The sequence below is a fragment of the Lactuca sativa genome, chromosome 2, assembly GCF_002870075.4.
Source record: "Lactuca sativa cultivar Salinas chromosome 2, Lsat_Salinas_v11, whole genome shotgun sequence".
Classification (NCBI taxonomy): domain Eukaryota; kingdom Viridiplantae; phylum Streptophyta; class Magnoliopsida; order Asterales; family Asteraceae; genus Lactuca; species Lactuca sativa.
In genome coordinates this window covers 147,689,767-147,705,379 of record NC_056624.2, presented here as the reverse complement: position 1 = coordinate 147,705,379, position 15,613 = coordinate 147,689,767, and the positions used below count along the sequence as shown (strand labels likewise).

General features: G+C 36.1%; 1 protein-coding gene across 1 annotated transcript; it reads right to left on the bottom strand.

Annotated features, from left to right (window-relative positions):
• Window positions 1-268: 268 nt before the first annotated feature.
• LOC111885151 (wall-associated receptor kinase-like 6) lies at window positions 269-5,784 on the bottom strand. The gene is made up of 2 exons (XM_023881438.3): window positions 4,257-5,784; window positions 269-1,641 (listed from the first exon to the last, which is right to left on the bottom strand). Exons 1-2 carry the CDS (start codon window positions 5,671-5,673, stop codon window positions 485-487), a joined length of 2,574 nt encoding a protein of 857 aa, XP_023737206.1. The 5' UTR covers window positions 5,674-5,784; the 3' UTR covers window positions 269-484.
• Between the last annotated feature and the right edge of the window lie 9,829 nt (window positions 5,785-15,613).

Sequence of the window (15,613 nt, the reverse complement as noted above, 5' to 3'; positions counted from 1 at the left end):
AGTTATCTTTAGTTCTCATGTTGTTGGTGTGTTTAGAGGATGTAGAAAGTTTCAACATTTTTTTCTTCATCTCCAACCCAAGCAACTTCTATGCTTTCAATTGTATATCCCTTTTTGTGAGTCAACAAATACCATGTATCTATTTTTCTCTCTCAGAAAGTTTGTTTTGAGAATTAAAATTAATTTTCAAAATTTTGAACTGTTCACAAATAAGTCTGTTAAAGTTATTAATAAATTGTTCTAGAGGTTAATGGTAAAATCCAAATGCTATACACAATGCGAACATCATATTTATTATGAGTACAAACAATAAAAATTATAAAAGAATTTCTAATACAAAAAGCTTACGATAGAAGTTTAAGGAAGAAGAAAGAGATATAGTATACACCATACTTTTTGACATAATAGATAAGTTATGTATGGATACATAATTATAACCGCAAAAATTAAGACTTAATTATAAAAAGTCAAGATTTATCAACATTCATCGACTAAGGCTGTGATCAAATGTCATTGATGTTGATGTTGACTCACTATACATCGATATAACCTCCTCACGATGTTTCACATGTCCAAAATTAGTTTCAACCGTGGAGGGCACATGTGATAATCTGATGTTGTCTAACTCGATGGAAACTTCTTTCATTGTAGGCCTATTTTTTCCATTAAAATTCAAACATCTCATTGCCAAGTTAGCTACATCCAACAATTCAGTCCTAGAACCCTCCTTAACAACTGTTGCATCAAAAATAGACATCACACGACCTTCTTCCATGGCTAATAAAAAGTGTGTAGCTAAACTTCTATTTTCACCAAATCTTGTTAAGGAAATTGGATTTTCTCTTGTCAAGAGTTCCAACAAAACAACCCCAAAACTATAAACGTCACTTTTTTCTGTGAATTGACTTGATTGGAAGTACTCTGGATCCAGGTAACCAAATGTCCCCTTCACTAGGGTAGTCAAGTGTGTTTGATCTACCGATACAAATCTTGAAGTTCCAAAGTCTGAAACTTTGGCTCTATACTTTTCATCCAAAAGTATGTTAGTAGTCTTGATGTCCCTATGGTATATGGGAATCGAGGTTGCTGAATGTAAGTAAGAAACTGCTCCTGCAACCTCCGTAGCAATTTGTAGTCTAAGGTTTAAAGAGACTGAGACTGTGTCATCATGAATAAAGTCATACAAGGTACCATTTGAAATAAACTCAGACACAAGTAGTGGAACCTCGGTCTCTAAACAACATCCCAGTAATTTGACAACATTTCTATGATTGACTTGCGAAAGAATTACCACCTCGTTGATGAACTGTTCTAGTTGGCTTTCATCGACCACCTTTGATTTCTTAATTGCTACAATCCTTCCATCCGCTAACATACCTTTATACACTGTACCTTGACCTCCTCGACCAAGAATTCTATTTTCACTAAAATGGTCAGTGGCCTTCTCCAAATCAGTCGATGTGAAAAGTATGGTTTTATCAACTAAACTGGTATCTGTTGCTTCTTGTTGTTTAAGAAGTAGACCACCATTGCGTTTAAAACACCTTTGTTTCCTTCTCTTGGCTTTAGTTTTCTTTATTATTCTGAATAATGCATAGCTGATCACGGTTAGGATAAGTAACCCCGTGCTTATGCTAATACCTGGAAGGAGGCAAATATAATACTAAAAGAATTAAGATATGAACTTTAAAACATTCAACTTTACATAAACGAAGTACATATTGGTGTCATTACATAATAAGAGTACTGGGTTTCTATAAAATATATTTGGGTCTATCAAGACTTAGACTTTCTACAAATAGTTATAATAATTTATCGGCGGCATATTTACTTTTAGGTATTAAAAGATGTTAATTATTTTAGCGTACTTGTAACTTTATACATATTTTTTTTCTAAAATTAGAATATGACTTCGGGATGAAAGGCTATTATAGATAAATTTCAAAAAAAAAAAAACTCTGTAATTGGAAAATACGAATATTATGGACACGTAGAGCTGGCTACATCCCTTTGGTCCTTCTTCGCGTCTCATCTTAAAATCTCAATATCCCAAGCTTAATCTCTCAAGCAGCATCTTGAGTGTTGGTGGACTGATACTCTTTGATCCCAGTAAATCGATGCTCATTAAATGGTCTTAGGTTCTCTTAATATTTGTTTTATGTCCTTGTTCCGTATGTAGTATATACTTAGAGAAATTGAGGGTTGCATTCTTTGGGTTCTTGAAGAGGGGGATCGTAAAGTACACTGGGTTAAGTAGGAGTTAATATTGGATAATAAAGATAAAGATGGACCGGATATCGGTTCATAGAAGCTTTCAATAAAGCTTTGTTTCTTAAATGGAAGTAGAGGTTTCTTAACAATCCGGAGACGCTTTGTTGCATAGTGATAAAAGCTTTTCATGGTTATGCAGGTTGTTTTGGTTTGGAGGAGGTTACGGCTTTGTCTAAAGGGGTTTGGTTGAAAATTGTAGGAACTATAAACCATTTACTTAAGATGCTTTAATTACGCGACAAGCTATTCAAAAGCAAGTTGACGATGCAGCCAATACTTTAATGTTACGTTTTCCTCTGTTTTTCTTTTTGGAAACTCAACAATCTATTGCAAGATTAGTCAAAGGTAGGATGGTGTTGCTTGGGATTGGGCTTGGTCGAGACCGGTTCTTTGAGGTATTGTTTTTGATCATACACTTGGTTCATGGGTTCACCTTCTCTGGTTTGAAAGACAGGTGAGTTTCGGAAGTAGATTGTCATGGTCAATTTTTTTTGTCTCGGAGGCTAGGAAGTTATGACATTTCTCTTCAAGTTAGGTCTCTTTCAACGGGATGGATTAGCTACATTCCTCGTAAGGTAAACATTTTCTCTTGGCGATGTTGATTAGATAGATTACCTACTCAATTGAATCTTCAGCTGGATGCTAAAGGAATTGATATTCCTTCAGTTATATGTGGAGTTTGTAACTCGGATATGGAAGATATCATGCATTTGTTGATTTCATGGGATGCGGCAGTGGCGTTAAGGTCTTATGTTAATAAGTAGTGTGATTTGGCAATTCATGTGTTTTCGATATCGGAAGGAATCATAGTTTGGATTCACTGCATATCTCTACAGCTATGTCTACAGTTAGACGACATGCATTGAGTTCTTATTATGTAGATGTGGTGGACTATTTGGAACTTTGGTAACGAAATTTTTTTGGCGACCACAACGTTCACATATTCGTTTTATGCTTCTTCATTCTAAAGATTTTTTTTTTTTTTTTTTTCAAATGTCACACATTTATTTGTAAAATTTTGTTATTAATGTTTTTTTTTTTATTTGCAAATTGTATTTTGTAAAAACGAATTAATATATGTTTTTTTTTTATATTTTTTATGAATTTTTACAAAATATGTAATGGTTGGAAAAAATATTAGTTTATTTAAGATCTTCCTTGTGAAAATACATCTAAATTTCTTGAAAAAAAATGAACAGATTAGATAAATGTCCTTAAGTATGGTAGAAATATACCGAATTATCATTTTTTGTATATTTTAGATTTATTAAAGTTGGATAATTGGAAGAAAAAAATCAATCTTACCTTTTGTGTACTTCTGGTTTACACAAATGTTCAGTTTTACCGACTAGTTCGCAAAAAAGGTAAAATTGAAAAAAATAAGTAAATTAATAAACTGCAAATATTGGGATTTAATGAATCTAAAATCTATTATAATTTCCTATAATAAATAAAGTTTTTTTTGGCACATGTCATCTTCTCTTTCATTTGGACACATGACATTTTCTAAATTATTAAATTTTCTATTTTCCACTTGTTATTTAATTGTATTTTTCATTTTATTAAATTAAAATTCCACATTTAATATATAAGATAATATATATGTAAAGTATTTATTAGAAATGGTTTATATATATAATGTATTCAATACATTAAAGTCTCCTTAATCTTAATATTTCAAAATTTTTCTTATTTTTTTTTATAAATTCAAACTTTTCAAATTGTTAAAATTTTATATTTTATATTTTTTAATTAAACCCCTGTAATACATGGGTTTCACACCTAATACATAATAGGGTAAATCTTGATGTCTGTTGTCATTTGACAAAAAAAAATGCATTGATTTGTATTTACGAAACCGAACTTGTAAGAAAATCGTAACAAATTAAAAACATGTGAAAAACCTGTTAGGGAAGTATTGTAAAAGATTATTAAGGAAACATGTATAACAATAAATAATAATTTTAGAATCAAGAATATCTTACCTAGAATAACACCTAGGGACTTTTTGCTGCTTCCATGACAACTACCAAACGATATCCTCCCCTCCTCATTGTAATTAGTGTAACAAATCCCCCCTTGACGTTCACACCATCTGCATTCTGTTGAATCATAAAAATTGATTGTCGGCCACCCAAGTGTTATCGGAACAAATTGGCGAGAAAATCTTTCTTCCATGAATGAATTCATATCCACCAATAAGGCAGACCCACAGGTTTCATTTCCAACCTGCCTTCCCAAGCGTGAAAGATCCAAGGTAAACGACTCGAGATTACGAGGAATGGTACTTTGGCAACAACCGTTGCCAAAGCAGTTGTTTCTGTCACTAACAGTGGCATTGCCACAAGCCGTTGAACAACCAGATACAATACTCCCATTCTCTATGATGGTAGCACTGCCACATCCCTCAACAACAAATATGTTATCGGATTTCGAAAAACTGAAGGGACTTTTGCTTAGGTCAAGATTGTTATTCTGGACTGGATTCTCGCAATCCGAATTCATGGAAACATTAACAGTGACTGTTTCTTTTCCGAAGGCCAACACCTCCACGTTGTTGATAGCAGATAAATAGGGTTTCGAGGACTTACAATCAACATTGAACCAATCACTCTCGGAACAAAGACTTTGAATCCCGAAAGGGTATGGAATCGAGATCTCCCCACATGTCTCGTTGCATCTTGTTGAACTAAGATTGAAGCTTTCGTTCCACGAAAGTGATGTTGGAAGAGGTAACCCATCGCCATAAATTTGGTTAGGAAATGTTATTGCGTGTCGACGTTCCAAGTAAGTGATATCCAACAAGAAGGCAGACCCACAGGTTCCATCTCCTTCTTTCTTTGCCATGCCGGTTAGATTGAAGGTATACGACTCTAGATCACGAGGAATTAAGGTTTGACAACAACCAATACCAAAGCAATTGTTTGTGTCACTAACAGTGTCTTTGCCACAAGTTGTTGAACAGCCGGTGACTATAGTCCCATTCTCCTCCTCCATGATGGTGGCGCTACCACACCCTTTAACAACAAATCTGTTGAGGGATCCGGAAATTCTGAAAGGACTTTTACCATGGTTGGCACCTAGGACAAGATTGCTATTCTGGACTGGATTCTTGCAATCGGCTTTAAATTCGGGGATGTTAACAATGACCCTCTGTGTGAACGTATCAAGATCTAAAACCTCCACGTTGTTGAGAGCAGACAGATACGGTGTTGAGGAATTGCAGTCAATATTGAACCAGTCGTTGGCAGAACAATTACTTCCAATCCCGAAAGGGTATCTAATCCGGACATCCCCACACCGGCTACTGCATCGTGGTTTGCTGAAAAAATCCTGAGCTTCAATTAATGTTGTTGTTAACAAAATCAAGATGAGTAAATAGAAAACCTGAAAGGTCTGCATTTTGTGGACAACAACAATGGAAGAGGGAAAAACAATAAAAACCAAATGAATTTCAAATGATCAGGTGATCCCTCTTTGTATTGTTTGTTGGAGAATATATATATACATACATATATATTTTTTTTTGGAACAGCGGAAATATATAGAAAAAACTCTAACAAGGAGTCCCTTTCTTTTACGAAGAACAAGTCGTTGAGATTTATTTAGTTTAATTGATCATTGAACTTTAAGTCAACTTAAATTTTGGCCCCCTTTCTTTTACCAAGAACAAGTCCTTGAGATTCATTTAAACAAGTTTAGTTGTCTGCTTTAATTAGAATAACATCGTTTTGAAAGTGACATCGCAAAGAGTTCTCACTATCTAATCTAATCTAACTAACTACATGGCTCGTAATTGTGTTAGTTAAATGTATTCGGTCTTTCGGTCTTTCATTTAATAATTCAGAAGGTTATATTTTAAATATTTAAACTTTAATAGTTTGACCATCCAAAACAATTGCCCAAAAGATTGTTTTAGGGTATGCAACATCACAGGATAGCTTCTCCAAATCTTGTTATTTTTGGACTTTTTGACCAAAATAGTATTATTGAAAAAAATATTTACTAATATAGTATAGCTTCAAAATATATACCAAAACGGTGGTTTTTCATTTTTCTTGTATTTTTCATTCTTTAAAACTGTTTTTATTTACTTAACAATCATCTTTTGTTTTTTTTTTTTTTAATTTCAGTTTTTTTTAAGAATATCAGTTTTTTTATTCACTTTATTTCAAAATTTTCCCTTTATTTACTATATATATATATATATATATATATATATATATATATATATATATATATATATATATATATATATATATATATATATATATATATAACACATAATTTCATTTAAATTGAGAATACTCTCAAATCTTTCATAGAAACAAATTGAAAATAAAATCAAAGTTCTCATCAACATAGTTAAACTATGCCTTTAGACTAGTATTATTTATCATAACTAAAGTTTTTCTATCAAAAACTCTAGAATGCAGATAAGCTTATAATTGAGGCTTAACATATTTTAAACATTTTTTCTATCGAAAAATCTCATTTGCCATCCAACTAAATCAAAAGATATAATTAAGTAGGCATATTGAATTATTTAAAGCTTAAGCTTTTATCGATTATACTGAAAAAAAATGTAAAATTTTAGACAAATAAATTTATTAGAAACAACTAAAAGGTATTTCAACAATCTTCCTTTAAAAATTACAATTTTCAAAACTGAAGGTTATATATTTAAAAATAAATAAGTACTTATTATATAAAACATCACAATTAGCTTAAAATCACAACTAGCATTTTTTTAATGTCGCTGGTAAATTAGATATCTGTAGTTTTAATATGAAATCTCTATATAAAGGTAAATTTTTTATTTCAGTTTTTACTTTTTAACTTTTTATTAACAAAAAAGAAAAAAAAAACAGAAAAAAATTAAAACTGATATTTAAAAAAAACAAAAAATAATAAACAAAAACAAAAAAAGTAAATAAACATATATTTAAAATAAAAAAATTATGAAAAACTGAAAAATATAAACTAAAAAAAAACACTATTTTGGTAAATATTTTTCAAACAATATTAGATTGGTAAATATGTTTTTCTGTAACCCCATTTTGGTCAAAAACTTGTTATTTTGGTGATCTAAATTGTAAATTTTGTAAATTATACACAACTAATTACTACTATTTTTATCCTAATATTTAATTTTAGACTAAATTTCAGAAATGGTCCCACTGGTTTGGTGAATATCACAATTTAGGTAAATTTTCGATTGTATCACTTTCGTCCATTTGGTTTTCAATTTTTGCAATGTACACCCTTCTAACTTCATTCCATTTTTCTATTAAATCGATGCAAAAGACCAATACCCTTTAACTAAACTGGACATTAAATAATGAACAAAAAGTTCTTCCCAAATCAATGACCTCCTTCGCTACCATCGGAAATCCAAACCCTTGAGTCCTTTCGTTTTCACGCTACTAACCAAACCGCCGGAGATTGTGGTCCGAAACGTCACACAATGGGAACAAAAATGACATTTGAAAGATGAAAGGGGGTCGAAGTTTTGATCCCGCAGGTCAGTTTTGAGGAATCGTACGACTTATCAAACGTCATATCATTATTTGATGGTAATGACTAGCTTTTCATGTACGGAACCTTAAACGATGGCCTCCACCCCTTGAGGGAGTTTCTCAAAATCGACCAAATTTATCTGCTTCCTCCTGGGATTCTAGTACGTTCTTTCTCTTTAACAGATAATGTTGATGCAAAAAAAATGGTTCTGATTATTTGGTTTATTTTCTTTCCCAGTTGAAAAAAATTGTTCCCACTGACCTGTTATAAATTGATCAAGAGCGGGATTATGTGATGACGGTGTTTGGGTTTATGCCAAAAAATAAGGTTCTTGCGATTATGAATTATGTTTTTGTAATGCTTACTTTTGTTTGCTAGTAAGGTGAAAAAATGTTGTTTATGTTGGGTTTTAGTTTAAAAACAGTTTCATCAACTAGAAAAAAATGGCAAATAGAAGACTAAAAATTTAGAACATAACATAAACATTTTATACCCACCAAGGATCTTCTTGCAAGTTATAGAAAGAATTAAACACAAACTATAGAAAGGATGAAGAAATATAATTAAAACTTCTATAGTTGTTTAATAGAATCGATTTGGTATCTTGTGCTTAATCTCGGATATTCATTAGAAAGGAAGTCATATACCAAGGTATATAGTTCCTTAATTATTTTCTGTACAATTTAGTGAAAATGTCATTAGGAATTCTTTACATATAAATAAGGTTCACGTATGTCAAATAAACTATATTATTTGCTTACAAAGATCTCTTTCTTGAAATTGGAATATGTGAATGCCGTTTATATAATAAAGATAAAAGTTTCAAAGATGAGTTTGATTTAAAACATGTTCAAGTGAAAAATACTTGTATAGAACTTATTTTTATTTATAAAAATGTTGATATTTACTTTACAATTCTATTAAGACATCTAGTCTCATAAATAGAAATTCATTATTTCAGAACATGAATGCTATCGTTATGAAAAATGATTGAGTAAATTATCAAACATTTAAATAAACCAACTGAGACATAAATTTAGACATGTGTTAGATGCCATTTCATGCATCTTTTAGGGTAGTTTTCATTATTATTTAGCATCATATTTTGTACATTTGCATGTCATTTATTTAAATAATGTTCAGCTCATGTATTTCGTTAGAATTCTCGTACTACTCATGTTTTTATGTCAATTTCAGATAGATCGAGTGGAGCGGTGTTTTGGGAGCAGTTAGATGTGCGTTTGGAGCTTAAAATGGAGCTTGGGACTTATGGAGTATGTTGAGGAATTCTTGCAAGATGCTTTGGTCAAGAAACATTAATTGATCACATGAAGATATAATATGTAATATAAAGTTAAAGGATGTTGCTGGCAGCTTTGACCCAATGTCAGTATTTTGACCATATCTCGAGAACCGTAACTCCGATTGACGCGATTTAAAAAGATCCGGAAAATAGACAACATTTCGGACGTCATAGGCACAACATGCGACCGCAGGTTGCCTTCGTGCGATCGCATGTAGCCTTTTTGCGATCGCAGGTTGCTTTCGAGGTTTTGTCGAGCCAAAAAATTCATTAGCTAAGAAAAAAGAAACCTGCGATCGCAGGTTGTGCCTTTGCGATCACAGGTTGGTCAAATTGTGTCGAAATGGCAACGTACTTCAATAAAATTCTCGTGACACGTTTTGGGTGATACATGCGATCGCAGGTATATCCCTTTGCGATCGCAGGTATGGAGATTTGATAGCTACAGGTATAAATACAGCCCTAATAGCATTTAGTACCCAAAAGTTGGCGATTCCAGAGGTACGAGACGACGAAAATACGATTTTGGAGGTGTTTCTTCTCTGATTTCAACAATGATCTGAAGACTGTGGATCATCTCCTTCAAGTAGATTAGTAAGATTAGTTGTTTGATGTCTCTTTTCATTTGTTTTTATCAGATTTTAGCCATGTCTTGCTAAAACCCTAGTTTTCAGTTCTGCAAAGACAAGTATTTTTCATATGATTGATCATTAGATCTGCTTTTTGATTTGTGTTTCTATCTAGATTCTTCAGTTTTGTTCTTAATGAATTTTTGATTTTGATTCTTGTTAGTCTGATCACCTAGCTGGCTAGCTAGGGTTTTATCATTCCAGTTAACTAGTTAATAAAATATGTAATTGTTCTAATTAATTGGTAATAAGTAACAAGTAATAAATCGGTTCTGTGTTTGGGGTTTGACTTTATTATAAACTGTAAAATTCATGCATTTACGCTTCCGAGCTTGTGAGAAGTATTGGGTATTGCTGGGAATTTTACAAAGAACTTAATGCAACTTTTCTAATCTTAATTAAGAGCTTGTTTGTTCTGACGGTAAAAAGTTAGGGTTAATTGAAGAGCATGTTTTGGTTAACTAGTTAAGGTAAAAGAGATTATACTAGAGCTTGTTAGTTTCTCTCAATACCAGCTCAGATAGAACGCATCTCAAATAACCAGTTCGATGTTGATTGCATGATTAGGAAAGTCGCAGCAGATTTGAAACCATTTTTATTATTGATTTTTCTTTACTTTATTATCACTGCATTTCTAGTTATTGGTCTTAATCAAAACCCCCCTTTTATATTCTGTTTCTTGACTAGATGTGCCTCATGCAAAAAGGCATCGACTTCTAGGATGTGTCCTTGAGGATTCGACCCTGGTTCCTTGTGCTATATTTTTAATGCAACGAGCAGTGATAAATTTACTTGTTTAATACGCGCGAGACAGCGTGTTAACAACATGCTAAATTAAAACACACATTTTTCCAAAAAAAATATTGTTTTACATCACAAGTATGTTATGTTCTAAGCATAAATAATAAACTAAACTCCGAGAGTGTAGTTCCAACTTGATTGTGCTCAGGTGGTTACTCTTCAGTAAATATCTGCAAACGATTTATAAATATTAGATTAACATTTAAGTACCAAGTACCTAAGTGTTATATAAAAAGTATGAGTTCTATCTAGTATATACTAGAAGTACTAGTCTCTTCTAGACTTTCTTTACAAATAAGAGGAGTAAATCTTTTTCCACTCTCTAGTTTCTTCACAAAGAAACAAGATCCATCTATGTGGGCTTTAGTAGATTTCTTGGGCTTAAAGGTGTAACGACGTGAAATTTCAACCAAACTTTTCAATTTAAAAACACATTTGTCTTCATTAAATAAAACATAAAATGTCACAATGTCAAATCATCAAATCTCATATCAAAAACTGTTCATATTTTAAATTCCAGTATCCTCTAAATCATAACTCAAACGTTGCTGTGTGTACAATCAGGTCGGTGCCTTCCTGTGATCCTTAGAAGTACCTGAAACACATAACACAAATCACGGTAAGCACAGAGCTTAGTGAGTTCCCCAAGATACAATACACATCACAATAGCCACTCGAGGCTAACTCAATACGAACCTCTAGTCAATGTGTTCCAGTGGAGACTCTCTGGTCCCATAACTCGGGTGGACCCTCTGGCCCAATTTCATTAAGTTCATAACAATAAGCATAAACCACACAGATAGAATGCAAGTATCAAAATACATATATAAACACCTAAGACATCTCCATCATACAAGGATACCATTCATGGTAAGTATAGTGAGGAGACTCGCCTCGTAAGCTAGAAATGCAGAAATCTCTAACTTGCCTCCGCCTAATACATAGGATAACCGTCTCTAATTAATACTCTATTTGTACCCTAATACACCAAAAGATTTCTCTCTTACTCTCTCTCTCTCTCTCTCAAATTCTTGGAATGGGTAAAAGACCATTTTACCCTTCCCTGGTCCCTATTACACATGTTGACCAAACCCTAAAGTCAACAAAATTTTAATTCGAGTCAACAGTCCAAGTTTGACCTAACTTGCCTAGTACACACATGTGACTCGTTGATTCTACTCATCCTTCAGAAGTCTTCGTGAAGGTCCGGCTCGCCAAGTTAACCCCTAGCTCGCCAAGCTATAGCATGGCCATCACATCAGGAGAAACCCTAACTGACTCATCAAGTTGGCTCTTCGACTCGGCGAGTCCATTCCGACTCAACACTTATTCAGATGATTTCAAGGTAGGAAATCCTCTCACACTCTAGATCTAAGCTCTCAAGTCTTTCTTACCACGTAAAGCCACAAGCTTTACGTTCATAGATGACACTTAGGGCTAGAAATGCCAAAAGCATGCTCTATTATGGGTTTTTCACTCAAGTCTCTATTAATGCTACATAAAGTAGGGATCTTGGATTCTAGAGACCTCATAAGGTCCAGATCTGAATGTCCAAATCTCAACATGTGCATAAAACACTAAAAGTTCGAAAAGCATCCCTAACTTCCATAATATGAGATCTATCCAAACTAGAGAGAAAGGTATGAACTTTATACCTTTTACAGAAGCTCTTGGATGAATAACCACCAATCTAATAGCCTCCTCTTACTCCTTGCTTGAAATCCTTCTCTTCTCTACCAAAGATGCACCAAAATACCAACTATTAACTCACACGTTCTCTCTCTATAAGCTCAAAGGTGATTAGGGTTTTTCTCAAGGAAGGCACATAGTAGATGAGCCACAAATGAGGCTATAAGTGCCCTTAAATAGGTCCCAAACCCGGGGATTTAGGGTTTCTCTTCATAGAGTTGGCTCTTAGACTTGTCGAGTAGATCATTAATCTACGTGGCACATCACGACCCTACTCAACGAGTTGTAGCACCAACTCGTCGAGTCGCTCACTAGCCTTCCAAAATTATAAATAAATAAATAATATACATGAGAATCCGGATGTTACAATTCTCCCCCACTAGAATCAGACTTCGCTCTCGAAGTCATGCTCTGGAAATAACTCTAGGTACTGCTACCGTATCTCGGATTCCGACTCCCAAGTCATCTCTGACCCTTTCCGGTGTTGCCAGAGGCACCACTTTGTTCCTTAGAACCTTCATCTTTCGATCCACGATCGCAATCGGCCTCTCAATGTAATTCAGGTTCGCATCCACCTGAATTCCCTATAATGGCACCACTGCTATCTCAGCGGCTACACACTTCCTCAGCCGCGACACGTGGAAGGTGTTATGGACTTGATACTGCAAGTAGCCCCATCCGGTATGCTACCTTACCTACTCTGGCGGTCACTCTGAATGGATCAATATATTGAGGCCCCAACTTGCCCAGTTTCTTGAATCGGATCACCCTTTTCCAAGGGGATACCTTTAAGAGTATTAAATCTCCGACCTGGAACTCCAGCTCGGATCGTCACCTGTTTGCATAACTCTTTTGGCGAATTTGGGCCGTCAGTAACCTCTTTCTGACCTGCTGAATCTGCTTAGTTTTCTTCAATACTATCTCAATGCCACCCATCACTCGCTGCCCTACCTCTCCCCAACAAATGGGAGTCCGACATTTTCTCCCACAAAGAAGCTCAAAGGAAGGCATACCAATACTCGAATGATAACTCTTGTTGTAGGAGAACTCATCTAAAAGCAAATAAGTGTCCCAACTTCCCACGAAATCCATAACACGTGCACGTAGCATGTCCTCAAGCGTCTGAATCGTCCGCCCGCTCTGCCCGTCGGTCTGCAGATGGTAATCGGTACTGAAATGTAACCGGGTACCCAACTCCTTATGAATTTTCTTGCATAATTAGAAGTAAAACGCACATCGTGATCTGACACTATCGAGGTCGACACTCCATGCCGAACCACCACTTCCGTCACGTAGATTTCAGCCAATCTCTCCGCAGAAGAAGTGTCACTGATAGCGAGGATGTGAGCGCTTTTCGTCAGCCGGTCCACAATCACCCAAATTGCATCAACTCCACATATGGTCCTCGGTAACTTGGTGATAAAGTCCAAGGAAATATGTTCCCACTTCCACTGGGGAATCTCCAGATGTGGGAATCTCCAGATGTGGTAATGGACCATGTGGATGTTGGTGCTCTGCCTTAACCTGACAGCAAGTGAAGCACCTCTCAACTACCCAAGCCACATCCCTCTTCATACGGGGCCACCAATAATCCATTTTCAGGTCCAAATACATCTTAGTGGCCCCGGAATGGATCGAGAATCTCGACCTATGCGTCTCCTCCATCAGTATTTTCCGATCTCCGCCTGTATAGGGCACGTAAATATGCCCTCGGAAAGTCATAAGCCCACGACCATCCATCACAAACTTGGACACCTGCCGAGTTGCCCGCTCCCTCTTGCGATTCTCCGGTCTCGCAGCTTCCATATGGGCCTCTCGAATGGTATCTAAGACTAGAGTCATCAACATTATCCTCATACACACATCTCGAATTGGAGCACTCTCAGGTCTATGGCTCAAGGCATTAGCTACGACATTAGCCTTGCTCGGATGATACACGATCTCGCAGTCATAGTCTTTCACCACATCCAACCACCTCCTCCGTCTCATGTTTAGGTTGGGTTGATCCATGAGATACTTCAAGCTTTTGTGGTCCGTAAATATGGTACACCGAACTCCGTATAGAAAATGGCGCCATATCTTGAGGGCGAAGACAACTGCCCCCAACTCTAGATCGTAGGTGGGATATCTCGTCTCGTAAGGCTTCAACTGCCTCGATGCATATGCTATCACATGCCCCCTCTGCATCAGCACCATGCCCATCCCTGATATAGATGCATCGTAGTACACCACAAATTCCTCCACTCCCTCAGGAAGGGCTAACACCAGGGCTTCGCACAATCTCTGGCGAAGTGTCTCAAATGAGGCCTGCTGCTCGGGACCCCAAATAAAAGCGACACCCTTCTGAGTCAACTTGGTGAGGAGAACGAAAATCATGGAGAAATCTCTAATAAATCTCTGATAGTATCCGACCAATCCCAGAAAACTCTTGATTTCAAATAGGGATCTCGGCACCTCTCATCGGATAAATGCCTCGATCTTGGTCGGTTCGACCACTATCCCATTCTGATTAACGAGGTGCCCCAGGAACTGGACCTCTCGTAACCAGAATTCACACTTGGAGAATTTGGCATACAGTCTTTCCAATCTCAAAACCCCAAGAATCTCTCTCAAATGCTCCTCATGCTGCTCTCTGGATCCTGAATACACCAAGATATCGTTGATCAACATGATTAACGATCAATCCAACATGGCCCTGCACACCCGGTTCATGAGATCTATGAACGTCATCGGTGCGTTCGTGAGCCCAAAAGGCATCACTACAAACTCATAGTGCCCACAATGAGTCCTAAAGGCCATCTTCCGGATATCCTCCTCACAGACTCTCATTTGAGGATATCCCGACCTCAAATCGATCTTGGAAAACCAAGACGCCCCTTGCAACTGATCGAATAAATCATCGATCCTCAGAAGTGGATAACGGTTCTTGACCGTCAGCTTGTTCATTTCCCGGTAATCAATGCACATCCGGTGTGAACCATCCTTTGTCTTGACAAAAAGGATCGGTGCTCCCTACGGTGAGCTACTTGGTCTGATAAATCCTTTTCCTAGCAGCTCCTAGAGCTGTGAAGATAACTCCTGTATCTCTGGCGGCGCAAGGCGATGGGGTGCCTTGGCGATAGGCACCGCTCCCGGAACCAAATCAATCTGAAACTCCACTTGCCTCTTGGGAGTCAATTCCGGTAGCTCCTCGGGGAAAACATTAGGAAACTCGCTCACTATCATAACCTCGGCGATAGAGCTCGGTCCCTCGGTCGCAACCCGTGATTCTGACACATATGTTAGAAAACCCATACAACCCTGTTGTAGACTCTGCCTCACCCTAGCAGCAGAGCAGAAAGCTGATCCAGACCTTGTACCCTCCCCATACACTATAAGCACTCCCCCACTAGGAACTCGT

Bases quoted from the DNA above. Each gene is read 5' to 3' on its own strand.
- LOC111885151 (XM_023881438.3), bottom strand. From the start codon at position 5,673: ATGCAGACCTTTCAGGTTTTCTATTTACTCATCTTGATTTTGTTAACA. The intron at 1,642-4,256 runs GTAAGATATTCT...GCCTCCTTCCAG, and splicing joins GTCCCTAGGTGTTATTCTAG to GTATTAGCATAAGCACGGGG.